We start from the raw sequence: 22635 nt of genomic DNA on the forward strand, positions 1-22635 counted from the left end.
CTGTTTACTGTTTATCTGTTTATCAGCCCTAATACATAACTCCTCAGATCAACTGTCATGGATTTGACCATCCCAGGCCCTTGGCTTTAAGTTGCTGACCACTCAATCTCAGAGGACGCCACTTTGCCCACCCTGGGGACAGGGAAAAGGAGGGGATATGTCAAGAAGTGGGTGGGGGAGGATAGAAACTGGAACATGCTAGCAACCAGCCAAAGCACCTTGAGGACATGGCTCACAGAAGACCTCTCAGTGTCTGGGAGCTGGAGATCAAATGAGAAATTTAGTTGGTGAGAGGGGGCGAGTGTTGGCTTAGGAGTCATAGTGAGCCAGTTGTCACAATGGGAGCACAAGCAATGTTGAGTCATAAGAAGTCAGGATGCTGGAGAGGTCAGCCTTGGGCAGGAACCTGGAGTCAGGTTTCTACCCCTCCTTTCCTGTCCCAACCTTTACCCCACATTGGGAAAGAAATAGACCTTAAATTTGTCCAGCTTGAGTGGGACATGAGATTCTGACCAATTGGCCTGCCCCCTGGCTAGGATCAGGGGTTATTGGACATTATAGACCAGCAGAAGGGGCCCCAGAAGCCTGGATTGGGAGAGAGGAGGTCCCTGGGACCCTGGGTCAGGCTGCAGAAGGTGGCCTCAGCTTTCCCTGTCTGAAGAATGGGCTGGTGGGATGAGAGAATAGGGGCTCAGGAGGCAGAGACCTTGACCAAAAGTTTTTTATGGTGAGGAAGTGGTAAGGTAAGTCAGGGGCAGACCCCACCCTCCAAGCACTCCTTCATGTTTAACCACTCCATTGCTGCACATCTGTTGCCAACACACACACACGCAAACACATTTTTAGGTTCAGCTTTCAGCTAAGGATGTAAATGTCCCCTTCCCCCTCTTCTACATCCTGGACCCCTGGACAGAGTGGGGTCTGGCTGCCTCAGTTTCTGTACCTCCTTGTTTTAGATCTGTCATTCCCACTCCTTTTTGCCACCTCCTTCTGTCTCTAACTTCCTGTGTCTCTTGTTTCTGGGTTAGTAGTTTCCTTTCTGTCCCCGTCCGTTTCTCGCTCACTGTCTCTTACCCATTCTTGTGTGTATTTCTTTCTCACTCAGCAAAATTCTTTCACATGCCCCCCCCTCCTTTTTTAGACAAGGTCTGGCTCTATTGCCTGGGCTAGAGTGCAGTGCTGTCATCATAGCCCACTGCAACCTCAAACTCCTGGGCTCAAGCGATTTTCCCACCTCAGCTCTCAAGTATCAGGCCTACAGGTACGCCACCATGCCCGGCTAATTTTTCTATTTTTTGTAGAGATGGGGTCTTACCATATTTCTCAGGCAGGTCTTTTTTTTTTTTTTTTTTTTTTTTTGAGACAGAGTCTCACTCTGTTGCCTGGGCTAGAGTGAGTGCTGTGGCATCAGCTTAGCTCACAGCAACTTCAAACTCCTGGGCTCAAGCGATCCTCCTGCCTCAGCCTCCCGAGTAGCTGGGACTACAGGCATGCGCCACCATGCCCGGCTAATTTTTTCTATATATATTTTTAGTTGGCCAGATAATTTCTTTCTATTTTTAGTAGAGACGGGGTCTCACTCTTGCTCAGGCTGGTCTCGAACTCCTGACCTCGAGCGATCCACCCGCCTCGGCCTCCCAGAGTGCTAGGATTACAGGCGTGAGCCACCGCGCCCGGCCTCTCAGGCAGGTCTTGAACTCCTGGCCTCAAGCAATCCTCCTGCCTTGGCCTCCCAAAGTGTTAGGACTACAGGTGTGAGCCATGGCAGCCTGCCATGCCCCAATTTTGCTAAGTATTTTCGTGTGTATTTCTCTGTGGGTCTCTCCCTCTTCGCCCAAACCCTTACCCAGGTGGAAGTTTTCAACCAAATCAAAGGCAGGCGGGACAGCCAGCGGGACTCCTTCAGCACACAGGGAGGCTGGAGGAGCCCCAGGGGCGTCTGGAAATCATTAGCCCGAGATGGGCAGGCCTGGCAGAGGGAAGAGGCAGCCAAGAGCGTTTGGACCCTGTAGGAAAGGCGGTGTTCGTCATGGATTCCCTGATGTGCTGGGCGGCGCGGGGCGGGGGCGGGGTGTCTGTCTCGACCTCTAACCTCCATCTCTGTCTTCTCTCTGCTGCTCCTTCTCTGGGTCTCTGTCTCCCCCACCCCCAGGGTCTCTAGATCGCTGAAACATGCTCGCTCGCTCTCTCTCTCTCTGAACTTCTACTTCCCTTTCCCCTTCTGCCCTCCTGTCTCTGAGCCTCCACCCGCTCCCCATGTTTATCTGTGTTCCTCTGCCCCTCTTGGGGTCCCTGTCCCTCCATTCCTGGGTCTCTTTCTCGCTCTATCCATCCACATGCCTGCTGGCCCTTCATTGGCCGGGCTCAGGGTGGGAGGGTTCTGTCACCTGGGGCAACAGCAACAACAAGCCTGCCTCTGCTTGGCTCAGGTGGGGGTGGGACCATGGCTGGTCGCACTCTAGCTCTGCGCTATGGGCCCTCATGGTCCCCCATCTCTGGAACCGAAGTGCCTGGATCCTGGCCCAGCTGGCATCTCACCAGCAGCGGCATTGCCCACCACATTATCCCATCTGTGTCCTTTCCCCCGCCCGCCATACAGGTGAGAGGACCCGAGGCTGAAGGATGGGCCTGGTGATCCAGAAACCTGGGTGTTGCGGGAAGGGGGGTTTGGGGGCTCGGGCTCCTGTCTGAAGGGGGAGGGGTCCTGGAGTCCTGGGTCTGAGAGAGGAGGGGCCCAGGAACCTGAATGTCAGGGACTGGAGAGAGGAAAGGGCTGGGGGCCGACCGGAAGAGGTTAGAGCTAGGGGTGGAGGAGCGGACTCCTGGGTCTTTTTAGCTGAAGTCCAGCGCCTTCTGCCCAGTTCACGGTCGCAGAGCCTCTACCCCCGGCAGCACAGAAGGATTTGCACATCTGGGCTTTCGACGAGGTCATCAGCAGATGGGAAACGACCTCCGGTTCGGCTTATGTGCCCAAGACCTACGGCGGGCCCTATGCACAGCCCCGGGCCGCAGAGCCTGAGGACCCCAGGCGGACTGTGGGAATCAAGGATTTAGGAGAAAAGGTAAGGTCCTGGGATGCCGTAACCAGCGGGGGACTGGGCTGGGGACCGCACTGGAGTCACCTGCGCCCTCACGTTGGGTCTCTGGGTCGCCTTCCCGCAGCTCAGACACCGCGGCTGGCGCCTCCCTCTGAACACAAAGCACCAGAGCAGCGAGACGAAGGCGCAGTACACCTGCTGGCCCGGCCTGGACCAGCGCCCCATCGTCCACGTCGGGCCTCAGCCCCTGGAGCTTGCGGACCACCACCGTGGGGGTCCTTCCCAGGTAGCGAAGTGGAAGATCCGGCTGGCGCGAGGGGCGGAGCTGGGGGAGTCTGGGGCGGGGCCAGAAGGAATTTTGAGTTTGGGGGCGTGGCTAAAGGGTCCGGGGCGGGATCAGGAGGTTACTAAAAGTCAGGGAGGGACTTGGACTTCTTGAGATGGGGCCAGGAGGCGGGGACTGGAAACTCGAAATCCGGGCTCTGAGGCTAGTGCGGAGCTAGACAACTCACTATAGGTGGGGGGACAAGGCTAGGTGACACTTTGCCCGCGGAGGCGAAGCTAGAATATTCTGAGAAGGGATCAGGTTGGAAGGTGGGAGAGGTAAAGTGGAGTTTTTGCCGAAACTCCTGCTGAGCTCCAGTGGCGGCACCGAGGTCTGTGGCTGGAGGCTTGGATCTGAGTTCCTTGACCAGCAGGAGTATTTGAATTTACGGGAGTGAGGCTGGGTTCTGATTTGAGGAACGAAGCTGAAGTACCCTAGTGTGGGGACTGGTTAGGAAGGATTCTGGTTCTGGGGACGGGGCGTGAGGGGCCGAGTCCAGCAGGGATGTTGAGATGGAAGAAGTCTGGGACCCAGGGTTTGGAAGGGGGCTTGAAACCTTTCTCTTGCTCATCCCTCCTCACCCAATCTTCCTCAGGCTCTAATCCCTTGGACGAAGAACCCTGAGCTGGCAGGCCGGTCGTTCACAATATCCGACCGGGGTGTCCTGGACCGCCACCAGCTCTATCTGACCACCTCGGCCCGGGATTTCTACCCGAAGTGAGCCGGGATCCTCACTCCACACCGCCCTCCTGCACAGCACCCGTGCGGGCTGGTGGGACGCTGAACTCCCTGGCGTGGCTCCCCTTCTCTGACTCAGCAGTCTCTGCCTTCAGCTCCTGCACACGCAAGCACCAAAGTTCAGGCCTCAGCCCTACCTCTTCAAGCACCCAGGCGTCGTCCTTAGGGTTAAGTCTCAGGAAATGCAGTAGGGACGGAAAGCCTGCGTCAGGGCCTCTGTTGGTGCTTGCGTACTCAGATAGTCCTTCCCAAGGATGCGAAAGCTCCAGCTTCCAGGCCCTTAAGTACCTCAAGGTCCCAGGAATCTAGGCAGGCTATGCATCCCTGGTCCCGTCCTTCCTAAGGGGTCCCCAATTCCTGCAAATGTGCCCTCGCCTTGAAATGCAGGAGTTCAGGTCTGCAGTCTCCTTGGGACTCGCGGTCTGAACCTAAGCTTCGTCGTGAGGATCCAGCCGTGTCCTCCCCATCCTGCCGCCCTCCTACAGGAACCAGCTGTCCGGATATCCTCGCAAGGACTCATTGACTTCGAGCTTCAAAGAGACGCCCCAGGTCCGGGGCCACGGCCCGCGGCTCCCGCCGTGCCCGCGGCGGATCCGCTTGCCCCGCGCGCGCCCGGTGACGCAGGCCGTTCCGCACCGCGGGGCCCTCCCTCTGGCTCGGGAGTCCTACAGCCTCCCGCTGCATCCACTCCGCCGGCTCGACCGTTTCTGCCCGCTGGAGGCGCCCTGGGGCGGCCCCCACTGGAAGCCCCTGCCAGGCATCTACAGCGTGCCGAAAGCCTACAGCACCGAAAACTCCTGCTACGGCAGCTCGAAGCCCGCGCCGGTTTGAGCCCGCGGGGCAAGCCCCGGCCCGGACGCGCCACCCGCCGTGGGCGGAGCAGAGCCTGGAGGACCGCGACTGGGCACACTGGGCGGAGCTGAGGTCGGTAGCCCCGCCCACCACAAGGGAGCGAACCAGCCTGGGCCACGCCCCTATAGGCCTGTGGGCGTGGCTAAACACGGACATGCCCACTGGGTTGCTTCAGCCCAGAAAATGCACGTCGAGGCGGTGGACCAGCGTGTGGGACACGCCCCCTGCGGGAAACGGAGCAGGGCTTGCCTTAATCAACGAGTTAAATAGCTTAAATCACACATTTCCCAGGACAGCTCCTGGCATTTTGGCTTACGGGGGCGTGAGTGTGGGTGGAAGACGGGGCTCTCCCTTCTTGGGGGGGCATCTGTGTGCAAACGGCTCCCCTTCCCCTCGGATCCGGCAGAAACTAATATCGAAGCAATGCCCCTCCGAAGAGGAGGTACTGTGGCAGAGGACGGCTGCTGTCTTTCAGTGTCTCAGGTGGAATAGGGTTGAGGCTTCAGCCCAGCACCTTTCTAGAGGGGCGGCCTACGGCCTCCCCACATGATGGCCAGGCGCAGGTTTTCTACACTCTACTTCAACCCCTCCTGTGCCTCCCTGACCTTGTCCACGTCTCGCCCCCAGACGGATTAGTGTCTAGGTTACCTCTGCATGCTGCCACCCACCACCCAGTGGCCTTGCCACCCCCACAACTCACAGGTATAAAGCCAGGTAGATGAGGTAGGGGAGGCGCCAAGAATGGAGACGCTCCAGGTAAGACTGTAGGGCCCCCGAGCACCTTCCACCTCCATCCAGGACATAATTGGCACGAACAGGGGCAGACTCATGTAACCTGGTGAAGAAGACCTCTTTTCTAGAGGGGTGTGACAGCCAGCAGGCTTCAGGAGGGGCAGTACCTGAGGGTGGGTATGTGAAATGGGATATCTGAGGTCCCTTGGGCTGTGGGGGGGTCCAGAACAGAAGATGTCCAGCAGGGTCCCTGGGTCCTTGAATGTGGTATCTTCGGGAATGGGAGGGTAAGGGCTCAGGGCTGAGGTTTCAGGCTGGACCTGAGGCACTGGCCTTGTCCTAGGGGCTGCTGCTGTGGCTGCTGCTGAGCATGGGTGGGGTGTGGGCATCCAGGGGGCCACTGCGGCCACTGTGCCGGCCCATCAATGCCACCCTAGCTGCCGAGAACGAGGCCTGCCCCATCTGCATCACCTTCACCACCAGCATCTGTGCCGGCTACTGCCCCAGCATGGTGAGCTGCCCGGGGCTGGCAATGGCCAGCACTGCTGGCCTGAGAACAGGTGCTACCACCTCAGTGCCAGGGTGGAAAGGCCAGACCCAGAGGGCAGAAGGTGGCAGTGGGGCTGGAAGGGTGGTCTGGTCCCCCTGGCAGGGGCTCGGAAATTGGGTGTGTGGGAGGGAAGGTACAAGGGTCCCCTGGACATCTGAGTCTGGGGTCTGTGGGGGCAGCTGGGGAGCTCAGGTGAGGACCTGGCCCCAGGCAGATGCCCTTTCCCCCCACCCACACGGCCTCCAGGTGCGGGTGCTGCCAGCCGCCCTGCCACCCGTGCCGCAGCCGGTGTGCACCTACCGTGAGCTGCGCTTTGCCTCCATCCGGCTCCCCGGCTGCCCGCCTGGCGTGGACCCCGTGGTCTCCTTCCCCGTGGCCCTCAGCTGTCACTGTGGGGCCTGCCGCCTCAGCAGCTCTGACTGCGGGGGTCCCAGAGCCCAACCCTTTGCCTGTGACCACCCCCACCTCCCAAGCCTCCTCCTCCTCTAAAGACCCCAACCTTCCACGCCCACCCCAACTTCTGGAGCCAGCAGATGCTCCATCCTCCCACCTCCCGAATAAAGCCTTCTCAATCTGCAGTCTGGGGGTGTCTTTCTGGGGGCTCAGGGCAACAAACACATACACACAAAGTGGGTTCAACTTCAAAACCATTTTATATAAAGTCACAGTGTCAGAACTATGGTAGAAAACAAGGTGTGTGTGTGGGGGGGTGGCGACCGGCTCAGGAGGTGTCCATGGTTTCACCTTCTGTGGAGAGAAAGGAGGCCATGTGGTCAGTGTGGCCCAGAGGGCGGGACTTCCCTACTTCTCCCACTGAGGGTGACACTGAGAGTGCACGGCACAGGGTGGGGACACTCACTGAGCTCGTTGAAGAGGAAGGCATCCTGGTACTCCTTCATGTACTGTGTGGAGCGGGACTCGTCCAGAAAGAGTGAGTAGACCCGCTTGATGTCATCTACCTGCACCTCTGTGCCCTGGTGGGGGACAGTCAGTTCTCAGTGGGGACCCTCTCTGTGAAACCCACTGCACCCAGACCCCAGCCCATGCCACCTCCACACTCCAGGCAGCAGAGGGTGGCAGGTAAGGGCAGGGATTCTAGGTCAGATCTCATAGGTTCAAATCCTGCCTCAGTCACCAGTTTCTTCATCTGTAAAATGGACTTTACAGCACCTACCTACAGTCAACCGCTATCTACTGAGCACCCACCATAGCCAGGCCAGGCCACACAGAAGCAAATAGGAGGGAGGAAAATCCCCTGCCTGTGAAAACGCCACCCGCGGGAAGCCCTGGGGGTGGACAGCAGGCCGCTGGCTCACTCGGCTGACCTTGCGTTTCCGGCACACCAGGCTGGCGGCCGTGATGAGCTGGATAGCGTAACGCAGCGAGGTCTCCAGCCCGATGCGGGTCAGCACTGTGTAGGCGTCCTCGCTCATCTCCACGTCTTCCTCCTCGCACCTGCGGGCAGGCGGGGAAGGGGGTGGCTCAGCCAGGGCAGCTGAGGAAGTGGCCGCAGCACCCCCGGTCCTCCTCCTCGAGGAATGCATGGAGTCTGAGGCTCAGAACCACAGAACGCTGAAGCTGGAAGAGCCACTGAGGCAGGGGCAGGGACAGGCTGGACCTGAAACCTAGGCTTCCTGACCCCCACCCAGGGCCCTGTCCCCCACCCCAGTCACTGGTACCTCTCCTCTCTTCTCCACAGCGGCCCCCACCCCTACATCAGAGGCCACTGCCTGGATGCCCAGCTCAGCCCTCTCTTCTTGCAGGCCCAGCGACCTCGGGTGTCATACACACACCCCAGACCTCAATGTCCCATTTGTCAAACTGGGTGGACATCAGCCCTGCCTCTCAGGTACACAGCCTGGTCCTGCCCGCACCGGATGCGGAGGATCTGCTTCGTGTCCTTCTCGCTGTAGGGAGCAGTGGAGACGATGAGCAGCCGGTCCAACAGGTCGATGGGGATGCCGTGGGGGCTCTGGTAGCTGGTGCCCCGGATGCTGCGAGAGGCAGAAGGGAGGGCTGTCAGGGCGATGCTCCCAGAACCCGGCTGTCTGTTCCCTCTACTCAGATACTCCCACCTCCCCCCACCACAACCCACTCACTGGGCCAAATGCCATGTAACCTTCAGCCCACGGCTTCCATCACCCCCTGACGTCACCTCCTGCACAGCCTTCCGCAACTGCGTCAATCCCCCCGAGGGCACCCTCCCACAGAGCCGGGGCTGAGTTTTGCCCAGGTATCTATGTCCAGGATTACTAGATCAAGGTCCCATTTTCCCCGCTCAACACAAAGCTGCACAACGGAAGGGACTGTGCCTGCCTCGTTCCCTCCTACACCAGGGCCAGCCCAGGACTGGCACTAGCAGGGCGCTAGGAGCTACAGTCAATGCCTGTTATTCACAGTAGTTCGGTTCTAAAGCTGTTGCACTCAATTTGCCAATCCTTAGCCACCGCTCCTGAGAGAACACAGGGTGAAGTTCCTGCAAGCCTCTGGTCACAACATTTTCCTCAATCAATATACAACCTTGGCTGAAGTGTGCTTCTGTTTAACGACACCTTATTTAGTATATATTGTTGATTCACCAACACTGGGCTCATACCAACAGCACTATAACTTACGCCTGAACGAAGCATCCATCTCTAACACGTGTATTTTCTCCCAAAAGGCACACCATAGCCTTCTTGCACTTAGGAATATCAGATAGCACTTCAGCACTAAAATGTCTCTTGACATTTTAGTCACAAAAAAAAAAAAAAAAAGACAAACGTAGCACTAAATACATCACAAAAAGAATGCTTCGTTTACAGCAGGAGAGCTGAAAAAAGCAGGTAGAGCGTCACCTTGTTCAACCTCAGCTCGGAATGTGCGCGTCAGATGACTTGAATTACTGGTGCAAATATTTATTTGGGGGTTACAAATAAATTTTAGCAAGTAGGCAGATTCACAAATATGGAATCTGTAGACAGTGAGGACTGCCTGTATCTGTTCGTCCTCGCAGGAGATGGCCCCGGCGGCCCCACACCCTGATCTGCACCTGCTTCGAACCCCGTCAGCTCTGGGTGTCTGTTCCAATGCCCAGTCACTCAGAGATCGAATTCTGGAACTGCCACCTGCTAGACATGTGACCTTGAGCGAGTCACTAGGCCTTGCTGTCCTAATCTATAAAATGGGGCCAAGACAGTATCTTCCTCCTGAGCTACTTCTGAGGGTCCCAGGAACTCATCCAGGGAAAGAGCTGAGCGCAGAGGTAGGACAGCTGCGCACTGTCCCAGCAGCCATGCCCTCTTCTTGCGTTTCATGAAACCCACCCCACTGCTCAGTTGCAGCTGGGGCCATGGCTGCAGTGCTGGAGCCGACAGTCCCCAACCCAGCCATGTGCCTGGGCAGTGCTGGGCAATGGGATGTGGTGGAAGCGTGCAGAGCAGACTCTGGATCCCAGCCTATGGGGGCTGCTTGCCCTCCACGTCCGCCCCCCATGTGAGCTGAAACGTGGACAAGGTGGAGAGGAGAGACAGGTGGGACAATGTGGCGCGGGGTAGAGGGTTGACTGTTTATCAGGGCATGGTGCCCTTCGTGTCTCAGGAATTTTTCCACACCATCCTTAGGCCAAAAATAACACTAAGAGTTCCACCAATTAAGTAGTTCGGTCTAAGTGACTTAATAATTGTAGTGGCTTATGCAGTATCTAAAACATGTCACTGGGTTCCCTCAAAATTAAAAAACATCCCGCAGTACTCCTGTGAGTTTCCTGCAGCGCCCTGGGGTGCCTCGGCACACAGTTGAGGAATTGCAGCCTTGGGCACTGTAGGAGCAACGAGACAGAAAGAACACGGCCCCTGGACATCCTTGTGGAGCAAAGTTGCCTACGCTCCTGCCTTGTTTCAGGGAAAAGCACGCGTCTGAGCCACGACAGTCACAGTACCCTATCTAACAAGGTGCTCAACAAACACTCCCTGTTCACCCTGCAGCCCGCTCACCGTGTGATGCCGCGGTTAGTGGCCATGATGAGGACAGGCGCCATGTCACTCTCCAGGGCCCGGTTGAGGAAAGAGAAGCTCTCAATGTCCAGCATGTGGACCTCATCAATGAACAGCACCTGGGAGCCATTGGGGCATGTGTCAGACTCACTGCCCACACCCCTCTTCCCAGTCTGCCCCCCGCTCCCCCACCTGCCCCATCCATGTCCTGGGTACTCACCCCAGGGATGATCTCTGCCTTGCCCTCCTCACGCCACTCAGCCACCTTGGCATTGATCTGTTCTCGGACTTCTGACTTGATCTCCCCTGTGTCACCTGTGGGAGGCACAGGTGGCATCAGGGAAGTCAGAGGGGAGACAGAGGTCTAGGGCTGGAGAGTGGGCGAAGATAAGAGAAAGACAGGATGCCAGGGACAGAGGAAGGAGGGCAAGTGACAGGAGGGCCGGGGAGTCTGAAACGTCCTCAGAGAGGAGGAACAGCAGCAGAGGACCCAGTGGGGAGTGAGGGCAGGGACCCCCATCACACGACCTGAGGGAAGGACTCAGACAGCAATGGTGGGGTAGGGACAAACTAAACTCACAGAGGGAGACAGAGGCAGCCAACAGGGACAGATAAAGAGAGAAAAAGCCATGGAGCGAGTGGGCCATCCTGGGGGCCCAAGAACACAGGGAACCTGAGGGGAACTGCCAGGCCAGGGGGTGGGGCAGGGCAGGAGGGGACAGGGAGGGAGGGGCTTTACCTGAGAAGAGAGCCAGGAAGCCCTGGGTGCGGGAGTTGATGACGTCAATCTCATGCAGGGACACGGTGTGCACCACCTCCTTGCGTTTCTGGAGCTCCCCATCTGGGCACTGCACGAACTTGGTCTATGGGGCCGAGGCAAGGGTAGAGAGAACATGAAGGGGGGCCCCACAGGCCTGTCTCTCTCTGGAGGAAATTGGAGTTCCCTGGAATGGGGATGGGAGCCCAGACGGGGTCATCCCAAAACTCAGGCCCAAAAGGTAGTGAAGACTAGGGGCATTCCAGAGATCCAAGGTTATAGGGGAGATGGAAGCATCCTGGCGCTGGGGGGAAAGGGGTCCCCAGAGCCCCGTGTGCACCTGAGAGCCCATGGCGTCGTAGTCACGAGCACGTGTGAAGGAGCGGCCCAGCTTCGAGATCTTGCCTGTTGCCTTGTCGATGGTGATCACGTCCCTGCGAATGGGAGGGAGGGCAGGAGTGAGGACAGGAAAGGCCCACGCTCTCCCACAGTCCTGGCCGCCTGGCAGGGCCCCCAACAGCTCACCCCGCCTGGACCTTGTCCTTGGTCAGGGACTCGATCATCTTGGTGCCCAGGTCATAGATGGTCTCCATCTCTGTGGTCTTGAGGGTCAACTTGCCCACCTTGGAGCCCTGAGAGGGATGACAAAGCAGGGAAAGGGTTCAGAGAGACCTCCAAACCATAGCTTCTTTTTCAATCACAGCTCACTGCAACTCCTGGGCTCAAACGATCCTCCTATCTCAGCCTCCCGAGTAGCTAGAACTTTAGGCGTGCACCATAATATCCAGCTAATTTTTAAATTTTTTATAGAGATGGGGTCTCAATGTGTTGCCCAGGCTGGTCCTGAACTCCTGGCCTCAAGCAATCCTCCCACCTTGGCCTCCCAAAGTGCTGGAATTACACGCATGAGCCACTGCACCTAGGCTACACAGCTTCAAAACAGGCATGACACAAAGGAAGCTCTTGAGGACAAGGGGTATAGTCACCAAATTGACATGGTGACGGCTTTGTGGGTATACATGTACATAAAAACTGAACATACTGTACGCTTTGAATTTGTGCAGCTTATTAGATGTCAATTATAAATCCATAAAGCTGTTAATACAAACAGTAAACAAGCCAGGCACAGTGGCTTACAACTATAGTTCCAGCAGCTTGGGGGGCTGTGGTGGGATAACTGCTTGAGCACAGGAGTTTGAGGCCAGCCTGGGCAACACAGTGAGACCCTATCTCAAAACATCCAAAAAATAATAAAAAAACACAGACCTAAAAAATAAAATCTATTGAAAGCAACACCACATGCCCAAGGTTCCACAAAATGGTGAAGGAGGTTACACTCTAGCATTCCTCTTTTATACCCAAATTAAAGGTATTTTTGCTGATCACAACATCAGAAAATACAGCTAAGCAAAAAGGAGAAAAAAATTCCATGTACCCTCCCCTAAACAGAAGCACAGTTAGTGTTTTTCAGGCTTTCCCCAGGAGATCCAATTGTCTCTGTTTTCTTGAATTATACTACCAGTAGCTGTTCCTTTTGTAGGGACAGGAGGCAGGATAAAAAGGCCAGGATTAGAAAAGTGAGTTAAAAAGAATATTTTGGTTTATATTTTTATATGAAGGATGTGTTCAGGGATTTCTTTTGTCATAAAAACCTATTAAAAGAAATACCCCACACACACTTTTTTTTGAGGCTATGTTGCCCAGGCTGGACTCGAATTCCTGGGCTCAAGTGACCATGCCTGACTCTTACCATATTTTTAAAATTTGAACTTTTTTTTTTTGAGACAGTCTCATTCGGTTGCCCTGAGTGGAGTGCAGTGTGTCATCATAGCTCACTGCAACCTCAAACTCTTGGGCTCAAGGGATCTTCCTGCCTCAGTCTCCCGAGTAGCTGGGTCTACAGGTACATGCCACAATGCCAAACTAATTTCTTTTCTATTTTTAGTAGAGACATGGTCTTGCTCTTGCTCAGGCTGGTGTCAAACACCTGAGCTCAAGCAATCCTCCTGTCTCATCCTCCCAGAGTGCTAGGATTACAGGAATGCGCCACTGTGCCATGCCTAAAATTTAAACTTTAATTGCTTGATGGGCACGTGGTGCACACGTGTAGTCCCAACTACTTGGGAGGCTGAGGCCAGAGGATTGCTTGAGCCTGGGCAACACAGTGAGATCCCATCTCTTAAAAAAAAAAAAGGGAGGGGGGGCGGAAAACAAATAAAAAGGAGTGTCCACATGGCAAGACATAGACTGGAAGGGGCTACGCATCAGGTCAACAGGACTGAAGCACATTTTCTTTTTCTTTTTTTTTCCCGAGACAGGGTCTCACTCTGTCACCCCAGGTAGAGTACAGTGAAGTAATTATAGCTCACAGCAACCTCAAATTCCTGTGCTCAAGCAATCCTGCTGCCTTAGCCTCCCAAGTAGTGGGGATAACAGGGGCATGCCACAACACCCAGCTAATTTTTTTTCTATTTTTATTAGAGACAGGGTCTTGCTCTTATTCAGGCTGGTCTCAAACTCCTGACCTCAAGCGATCCTCCCCCCATCAGCCTCCCAAAGTGCTAGGATTATAGGCATGAGCCACCTTGGCTGGCCACCTTTCTAAGCATTTTATTAGCAGTTGTAACTTAATGTATAAAAAAGAACTACAAACACGGACGAACCTAAAAACCATCATGCTGAGTCAAAGAAGCTGGACACAAAGATCACATATTATAGGATTCATTTTCATGGAATCGTATGAAACACCCAGAATAGGCAAATCCATAGAGACAGAAAGCAGACCGGTGGTTGCCCAGGGCTGGGGGAAGGAGTGAATGTGAGTTACTGCTTAATGGGTACAGAGTGTCCTTCCGAGGTGACAGAAAAGTTCTAGAACTAGATAAAGGTGACAGTTGCTCAATACTGTGAATGTACTAAATGCCACAGAATTGTTCACATTAAAATGGCAAATTTTATGTCATGTGATTTTACTGCACTTAATAAAATGAGAGAGATTTACAAATAAATTGTAAAACAAAGAAAGGATGAAGGAAAAACCTATTAAAATAGACTTTTAAACGGCATGAAGCAGGAGGATCGCTTGAGCCCAGGAGTCTGAGGCCAGCCTGAACAACATGAAACCCCAACTCTAAAATAAATAAATAAATAAATAGAATAGAATAGAAATTTAAAAACAAATAAAAAGATGAAATATAAAAACCTGGCAGGACCAAAAAAAAAAAAAACCTGGCTAGACAAATTACAGTGTCTAGGAACCCATAGTTGGGTGATAAAACTCTGAGCTTAGAGACTCAGGAAGGGGGTCCTGGAGGGTGGGCAAAGCTCTAGTTTTTGACCGTGGTGGTGGTTATAAGGGCATTAGCCTCATGATAATTTATTAGACTACATGCTTATTTTATGTTTCTTTGAACCTGATTTATCTTACGACAAAAAGCTTAAAAAAACTATTTGCTTAAAAAACGAGAGCAAATCACATCTACCATGTAAGCTGTAAAGGACACACCTTTTGGTACTAAACTGCGAAGTCCCACCCACAGAACTGGTTTTTAAGAGTAACCATTAGGAATTCACTGAGGAATTTCCAGATCTTCTCTCTTATTATCCCATAACTTTGGTTTTCATTGTTCACAACGTCCCTCACAAATGGATAAACCACTGTCAACTCAACTGAGCCACTACTGTAGGTACGCAGATGGCTCCAATCTGACCTCAGTGCAGAATGACCCCTCCTCCCTCCAACCCTGGGGCTGGAGCTGGCCTCAGCAGGGAGTAGACGCACACTCACCGTCCCTGTTGCCGGCCGATCAATCTGGATCTCCACCACCTCCCCTTCAATGATCTCGGTCTCCTCCCTAGCAAGAGAGCAGATCTGAGGAGACAGCCCACTGCCTGGACCCTCAGCAAGCAGTAACTCCACAAGCTCTTGGGCAAAGGACAAGCTGGCCAGGGCAGGGGGTCACCCCAAGGCTGCTGGGAGCTGGCACGTGCCCTGGATTTCATGCTTACTTGATGCGAACGCCAATGGACCGCCGGAAGGCCTGCGTCAGCGCCTCGGTCTTGCTCATCTCCAGGGAGAAGATCTCACTGCCGGCAATGGCTGTGAATGGGGTGTCAGGGCCCAGGGCCTGGGCCATGCCTGGGGAAGAGGTTGTCTGGGTTAGGTGGGGTAGCTTTGGCATCAGGTCCCCGACACCTCCTCTGTGGCAAACCAGCTCATCTCCTCCCCAGGAAAGAGGGTTCAGCACCATCCTGCCCGTAAGCACTTGGCTCTGAGCTGGGCACAGCCCTGGGGAAGGGGAGCCAGTGTTCATTCCAAGGCCTGGCACACCAGGGCACCTGAATAGCTGAGGACCTGGTTGTTACTTTGATTCTCACTGAGTGGTCCCACAGTCTGAGCACACAGGTAGGAGTAAGTAGTAAGGTGGGTCAGTGAATGCTTCAATGAGGCAGAGGTACCTGAGTAGGGTTTTGAAGGATGGATAGGAGTTCAACAAGGAAGAAGAGGGACAGTAGCAAGTGAAAAGACCATAAATCACTAGTGGATTGCAATAGAGACTGTTGGTTGTCTACTCAATGTCCATCTTCCCCTTCTTCCTTAGTTCCAGAATCCTCATTTTCTGAAGGCAGCAATGGTCCAAATTAAAAAAAAAAATTTTTTTTTTAATATCCCAGTCTCCCTTGCAGCACAGTGTGATCACAAGATTAAGTTCTGGTCAATGAGATATAAGCAAAAGTATGTGGTGTGGGCTTTCCAAGACAGCTGCTTAAAGGGAGCCAACTCTAGGCAGTGTACCCTCATTACAATTTCTCTTTCTTTCTGCTGCCTGGATTATGGGTGGGAAAGCTGGAGCTCAGACAGCCCTCTTGGAACATCAGGTGACCTTGACATGGCAGCAAGTGCAGAAGACATTAAGGCAGGAAGACAGAAGCCTTTGTGGAACTGCTCAGTAAGCCCTAAACGGCCTACCTTCAGATTCTTCTGGGAGAGAGAATGAATCCCGTATTAAAGCCATCACCATTGTAGATTATCCGTTAAGTATGGCTGATTCTCACCATGGCTTACATGGGAGGGATTATTTGGCAGAGACCAGGAAAACCTCTTCCCAGCGAGGCCTCTTACCCATGGCAATGGCTGTCTTTCCTGTGCCCGGCTGGCCAGCAATGAGGACTGCCCGCCCAGCAATCTTCCCTTCCCGGATCATCTCCAGCACCACGCCGGCTGCCCGCCGTGCCGCCAGCTGGCCCACCATGCCTTGGGAAGCCTGTGGGGAGGGAGGCAAGAACACAGGAGGTGACTTCCTACTGGACTACCACTGCATTTTTCTACTACATCCTGGCTAGTGACATGGAAGCAGACGTTGGCTGGGACTTCTGGGAAACACCAAAAAAAGCTTTCTCCACCCAAACAAAACTCTATGTGTGGTTGAAGTTTAGAAATATTTAATACAGAGCCAAAGGTCTGGAAGATCATGACATAGACCCCACAGTCCCCACAGCCCCAGGTACCCCTGCCCAAGGCCTTCATGCAGCGGCCCTCACACCCTAGCCCCCTCTGTGCTACCTGCCGAGGCTCCAAGGCATCATCCAGCCCCAGTCCCCGGATGTGGGAGTGAGCGCCTGTGTGCAGGGAAAGAATGGAGAGCTGGTTACTGGCCAGCTTGTGGCTTCCCCTCCAAGCCCTGGCTTCCTTCTTGGTGGCAGGGCCGGGGAGTAGGGAATCACCACCTCACCAGGACGGCCGAACGTGACGAATGCTTAATAAACTGGAGCCGCTCTTAGGATAGATGTATCCTAAGATGTATCCTAGTTGTACTAAAATCATTAAGACCTGATTAAGCACATAATTATACCATGAACTAACCATGAAGGCTAAGGATCACAATTACTCTGTGGTTTATGGCTCACATGGCACTCATGGGTTCTAATTTCAGTCCACACAACCCTGCGAAACAAGAGCCCCAGCTATGATGACCCTGGGAGCACTCCTGGGGATCAATGACAACAGTCCCAGGCCCTCATCTACATGGACAGAGAGAGGGAGCTCAGAGGACTGGGCAAACTACAGCCTCTGGGGCCAGCACCTGTTTTTGTAAATAAAGTTTTATTAGAACACAGCCACACCCATTCACTTACATATCATCTGTGGCTGCTTTCCCACTACAACAGCAGACTTGAGTAGTTATTTCTATTTTTTTTAAAGAGACAGAATCTCCCTCTGTCACCCAGGCTGGAGTACAGTGGGCTCACTGCAGCCCCAAACTCCTGGGCTCAAGCAGTCCTCCTGCCTCTGCCTCCCAAAGTGTTGGATTACAGCCGTGAGCCACTGCACCCAGCCAAGTAATTTTAACAAGAAAAGATTTACCATCTGGCCATTTAAGAAGAGATTTGCTAACCCCTGTGCTTGCCAGTGAGCACCCCAAGGGCAGCTACTGGGTGCAGCTATTCTCTGGGTCCTCAGCGCCCAGCAGTGCCTGGCCCTGTAATGAGTGAACAGTGTGAGCACACGTACACGAATTGCTTCACGTGGAGTACCTCTGAATCTCATATCAGTTAATACTGACGCGGTGAACTATCTTAGCTCCCAAGGAAACTGAGGCACAGAGAGCAACTAGTCCCTGGCCACTTAGCTGGGAAGTGGCAGAACTGACCTCAGAGAATCCAGTAATGAGCTTCCAGAACCCACGCTCAGAGCCACAGGCCCTTTACTGGCTCTCTTGGAGCTGCTGAATGAATGAAACTGCTGGACCAATGAGCATAATCTCTTGTCTGCAAGTAGAGTTCTGCGTGAGCGCTGCGCCTCGCTGACCCCACTACACCTCAACTGCCCGTTCCTGGATCCATGGCTTGGTGTGTGAGCTGGAGCCAGTGGCTTGGCTGTCCCAAGAGGTGGCTACCCCCCGCTAAAGACAGGCTAACAGTTACGACATGCACCTCGTGGGGATACCAGGGCATACCTCAAGGGCTCAACAGGATGCAGACTAATGCATTCGATGGTTATCTGTTGACCATCTGCTCTGCCACATCTCATGCTAGGGGCAGCTAGGAATGAGACAGACCTGGTCCCTGCTCTCAGAGAGCTCATGCCCCGGTGTGTTGGTTGTGTACCCCAGTAAAGCACCCAGCAAACATCCATTTTTATGAAATCCAGGCAGGTACACCCCCAGCCCCACTAGGGTAGCCAAGCTAGCAGCAATGCACCTGGGTTGGGGCCCGGCGTGTCCCCCATGGATCATCTGACCCAATGCTGGAACTCAGGATCCTTCCCCATTAGACAGAAGGAGGGACTGGTATGCAGGCCACCTCCTTCTCTCTTTTGGGGGCCCCAGACAGGTTTGCTCACTCAGGACGTGCGGCAGGCAGGGTCCAGATCCTGTTGCTGACCCCACTCACTCACCGATACGCTCAATCCTTGTCACATCACGGATCTCCGGAACTTTGGTTGTGGCTGTCTGGGGGTGAAGGAAAATGTGTCAGAAAACTCCTGTGGTCCCAGTTTTCACCAACTCCCCCTCTGTCCCTCCCATGAGAAAGTCCTTTCCACTCCTTCCCTTCACAGGCAGGCGATGGGCCAAACACCAGTCATTCCCACCCCTCTCAGTGTCCCTGACTAATGGCTAGTTGGCTGAGTCCCAGGAAGACAAGAACTGTCTGTCTCATTCATGGCTCTATTCTAGGGGGCCAGCACGTATTTGGTGCCCAGGGATTATCTGGTGAATGAATGAATGAAGTCCTCCCTATCCTCAGTAAGGACAGACATCCATGTGGAGCAGGCATCGAGTTAGATGTGGTCTGGCCCCTGCTGATTTCCCAGTGTCACTTGTACCATGCTGCCCTAGCTCTCAGCCACCAGGCCTTGTATGTGCTGGCCCCTGTCCAGACTGTTCTCCCCACCCCTTGCTGCATTAGACAAGCATGGCCCCCTAAGGGAGGCCCTCCCTGACCATTGCCCCTGCCAGCACGTTCTAGGGCCTCTCCTGGGAGCCTGACCTCTCCGAACACTCTCACATTCATGAGGGAGACTGTTGGATCAATGTTCTCAGCTCCAGGAGATATGAGTCCCATGAAGGGCACAGCCCGCGTCTCCCTTGTTCACCAAGAGACTTGATGTTAGTGGTTTGAGTAATTGATACAGTGAAGTGTTGAGCTCATTCAACAGGCACATACTGAGGCCTCCTGTGCCTCCAGTTCTCCAAAGAAAGAAGCCAGCCACCATTCCTTCTCATACAGGGGAGGGAGAGAAGTAAACATCACCTGGGACAGGACTCCCCGAGATCCACACAAAACATGTACATGAATGTCCACAGCAGCACTATTCACAAGAGCCAAAAGGTGGAAACAATCTAAATGCCCACCAGCTGATGAAGGGATAACTAAAATGTGGTCTTTTTGTACAATGGAATGTTATTCAGCCACAGAAAGGAATGAAGTTCTAACACACGCTACAACATGGACAAACTTTGAAAACTTTATGCTACTCAAAAGAAGCCCCCACACACAGAAGACCACGTACTGTACAATTCCATTTATATGAAATATCCAGAATAGGCAAAACTATTAACATATAGGTAGAAAGCAGATTAGTGGTTACCCAAGGCCAGGAGGACTGGAAGGTGACAGGTAAGAGGTATAATTGTTTCTTTTTGGGGTGAAGAAAATATTCTAAAGTTGATTGTGGCGATGGTTGTACAACTCTGGGAATATACTAAAATCCACTGAATTGTATACTTTAAATGGGTGAATTATACGGCACATGAATTATATCTCAATAAGATTGTTAAAAAAAATCAGGTGGTGAATCCTTGGGTGTCTGTTATTTTGCAACACTTCAGAATTTTCCATAATTTCTAATAAGGAAAGGGAAGCCTAAGAAGCTGACGTGCTGACCAGCCCCTCGACCACCTGCCCCCCAACATCTCCTTTCTTCCCAGAGGTCTTTCTTCCCTTCCACCAGAACGAGAGGACATGCAGGCATCTAACCCAGGGGAAGCCTCCTCTCTCTGAAACCAAAAGTTTAGACTTCCTGGCCACCACATGGTCACAAGCCTTCTCTCTTGCCACGTGACCCTTCCCACTTAATCTTTCCTCACATGAGGTTGGAGCCCCAGAGCATGGGACCTTACCCCCAAACTACTATCAAAAGCTGGGAACATGCCTGGTGCAGTAGCTCACCCTAGCACTTTGGGAGGCTGAGGTGAGGATCACTTGAGGCCAGCTGTTTGAGACCACCCAGAGCAACATAGCAAGACCCCATCCCCCCCCCAAATTTTAAAGCTAGCCAAGCATGGTGGTGCGTGCCTGTAGTCCCTGCTACCTGGGAGGCTGAAACAGGAGGCTCACTTAAGCCCAGGAATTTGAGGTTACAGTGATCTATGATTGTGCCATTGCACTCCAGCCTGGGTGAAAGAGTGAGACTCTGTCCCAGGGTAAATAAATTAAAGCTGGGAACATCCCCCTGGACTCACACGCAGCCCATCAGACCCTACACAAGGCATCCTTCCCTTTCACCACAAACCTCTCCTACACCCTGGTACCCACTGGTCCCATGGAAACGGAGGTCATTTTAAAACTCAGCATCCACCAGGCCGGGCGCGGTGGCTCACACCTGTAATCCTAGCACTCTGGGAGGCCAAGGCGGGTGGATCGCTCAAAGTCAGGAGTTCGAGACCAGCCTGAGCAAGAGTGAGACCCCCGTCTCTACTAAAAATAGAAAGAAATTATCTGGCCAACAAAAATATATATAGAAAAAATTAGCCGGGCATGGTGGCGCATGCCTGTAGTCCCAGCTACTCCGGAGGCTGAGGCAGTAGGATTGCTTAAGCCCAGGAGTTTGAGGTTGCTGTGAGCTAGGCTGACGCCATGGCACTCACTCTAGCCAGGGCAACAAAGTGACACTCTGTCTCAAAAAAACAACAACAACAACAAAAAAAAACTCAGCATCCACCATCTCCTCATACTTCCAACACTTCCTCCACATCATGGGAACTGAGTCTCAGGAGTTCTAGCTATTGCCTTTTCATTTTCCACTTTCCTATCCACCTCTTTTTTCTTGCCATGATAACAGGAATAGACTCAAATCTCACCCTCCAGTCACTAGCAACTCTCTGCCCTGCTCTTCCTCCATCTTGACTGGGGTCACCATGGTAACCGAGGCATCTGGAAGCCAAGCCCAATCCTCAAGTTGAGCTCACCCTACTTCTTCATTCAGATATTTCTTAAGGCGATACCAGGCCCAGTGTACCTGGTCTCTCTTTCATTACCATTCATTCATTCAAATATTAAAGTGCTAACGTGGCCGCGGTGGCTCACGTCTGTAATCCTAGCACTCTGGGAGGCCAAGGAGGGAGGATCACTAGAGGTCAGGAGTTCGAGACCAGCCTGAGCAAGAGCCAGACCCCATCTCTACTAAAAATAGAAAGAAATTAGCTGGACAACTAAAAATATATAGAAAATATCAGCCGGGCATGGTGGTGCATGCCTGTAGTCCCAGCTACTGGGGAGGCTAAGGCAGGAGGATCGCTTGAGCCCAGGAATTTGAGGTTGCTGTGAGCTAGGCTGACACCACAGCACTCACTCTAGCCTGGGCAACAAAGTGAGCCTCTGTCTCAAAATAAATAAATAAATAAATAGCTAACGTATTAGGCATTCATACTGAGACATGACCCATATGAGGTGCTCGGAATATGAAAATAGCCAAAACCGTCCCATGACAAGATCCTGACCCCTGGGCCCCCAACGCTTTTCCCCCTCCCCACTGACACCCTCTTGGTTTTCAACACTCTCTTTCCACTGAAGACTCACCAAGCGACTTCACGCTCTCAGGCACACAGGACAGGTCCTCGCCTGTGCTTCTCCCTTGGAACTTAGGTGCCATTTGCACCACCAACAATCCAAGGCTCCCAAATGACTCGGAGCCCAAGATAGCACAACCCTCATCAAACGGTGCAGGGAAGGGCAGCAGAACTGGCCGTTGCGCCCAGAGGATTCTGGGAGTTGGAGTTCCTTTAGCATGATGCGCTCAGAGCTGTGATTCCAGGGTCCCAGCCCCTTCTTTTTTCGCTCCCTCAAACCCAGGAGCCCTGGCACCCCCCTCCCCCCTCCCCTCGGATCCACAAGTCCAGCCCCTAGCCGTCGCCTCCCTCAGACCCAGGAGTCCCAACGCCCAGCTCCTCCTCCCTCAGATCCAGGGGTCCGGACCCCCGGATCCCTCCTTCCTCAGACTCAGGAGCACGGGTTCGCTCCTCAGTCCTCCACGCTCCAGCACTTACCACGGTTGCCATGATGCTCACCAACCGCCAAATGTCCCGGAGGAAACGGAAGTGCGCTAGGAACGAAGCGTCCTAGCCCCCTCTAGGCCAGCAGGTCCTCCAAAGATCTCGATGGTTTCTTATAAATATGTAAACGCCCTTGGGGGGCGTGGCGTTACTTTTTAGGCCCTGCCCATCCAGTGAGGCTGAGCTGGAAAATGGGTGTTCGGAACTCCTAGGTCTGTTCCCACCGCCTCCTGGCTCCTCCTCCTTTTATCCAGCCCCTCCTTGTTGAGGCCGATTGCAAAATTCTTAACACTTCTTTGAGCAACCACACGTCCTTCACGCTCCTTTCCTCTTTATCACATCCTCCTCCTCAGTCTGGAGCCTCCAGCTTCAGATTGACAGAGCGGAAGGCCAATC

General features: G+C 53.6%; 3 protein-coding genes across 4 annotated transcripts; 2 read left to right on the forward strand and 1 right to left on the reverse strand.

Annotated features, from left to right (window-relative positions):
- The first annotated feature begins 2425 nt into the window (after positions 1-2425).
- Positions 2426-4934, forward strand: LOC123623842. Of its 2 annotated transcripts, none has more exons than XM_045531206.1 (5): positions 2426-2599; positions 2862-3062; positions 3163-3324; positions 3959-4080; positions 4587-4934. In XM_045531206.1, the coding sequence occupies exons 1-5, from the start codon at positions 2444-2446 to the stop codon at positions 4930-4932; spliced, it is 987 nt and encodes a 328-aa protein (XP_045387162.1). In that variant the 5' UTR covers positions 2426-2443; the 3' UTR covers positions 4933-4934. The 2 variants fall into 2 exon arrangements, with proteins under 2 accessions (XP_045387162.1, XP_045387163.1); XM_045531207.1 differs by having other exon boundaries at positions 2898-3062.
- A 1100-nt stretch (positions 4935-6034) lies between these two features.
- Positions 6035-6797, forward strand: LHB (luteinizing hormone subunit beta). The gene is made up of 2 exons (XM_045531208.1): positions 6035-6196; positions 6482-6797. Exons 1-2 carry the CDS (start codon positions 6056-6058, stop codon positions 6722-6724), a joined length of 384 nt encoding a protein of 127 aa, XP_045387164.1. The 5' UTR covers positions 6035-6055; the 3' UTR covers positions 6725-6797.
- A 72-nt stretch (positions 6798-6869) lies between these two features.
- RUVBL2 (RuvB like AAA ATPase 2) lies at positions 6870-22610 on the reverse strand. The gene is made up of 15 exons (XM_045531205.1): positions 22234-22610; positions 18363-18417; positions 16530-16585; positions 16089-16230; positions 14975-15104; positions 14754-14820; positions 11492-11598; positions 11307-11400; positions 10949-11072; positions 10430-10524; positions 10210-10328; positions 8110-8229; positions 7561-7690; positions 7095-7209; positions 6870-6982 (listed from the first exon to the last, which is right to left on the reverse strand). Exons 1-15 carry the CDS (start codon positions 22243-22245, stop codon positions 6957-6959), a joined length of 1392 nt encoding a protein of 463 aa, XP_045387161.1. The 5' UTR covers positions 22246-22610; the 3' UTR covers positions 6870-6956.
- Positions 22611-22635: the final 25 nt, after the last annotated feature.

The sequence above is a fragment of the Lemur catta genome, chromosome 19 (assembly GCF_020740605.2).
Source record: "Lemur catta isolate mLemCat1 chromosome 19, mLemCat1.pri, whole genome shotgun sequence".
NCBI lineage: Eukaryota > Metazoa > Chordata > Mammalia > Primates > Lemuridae > Lemur > Lemur catta.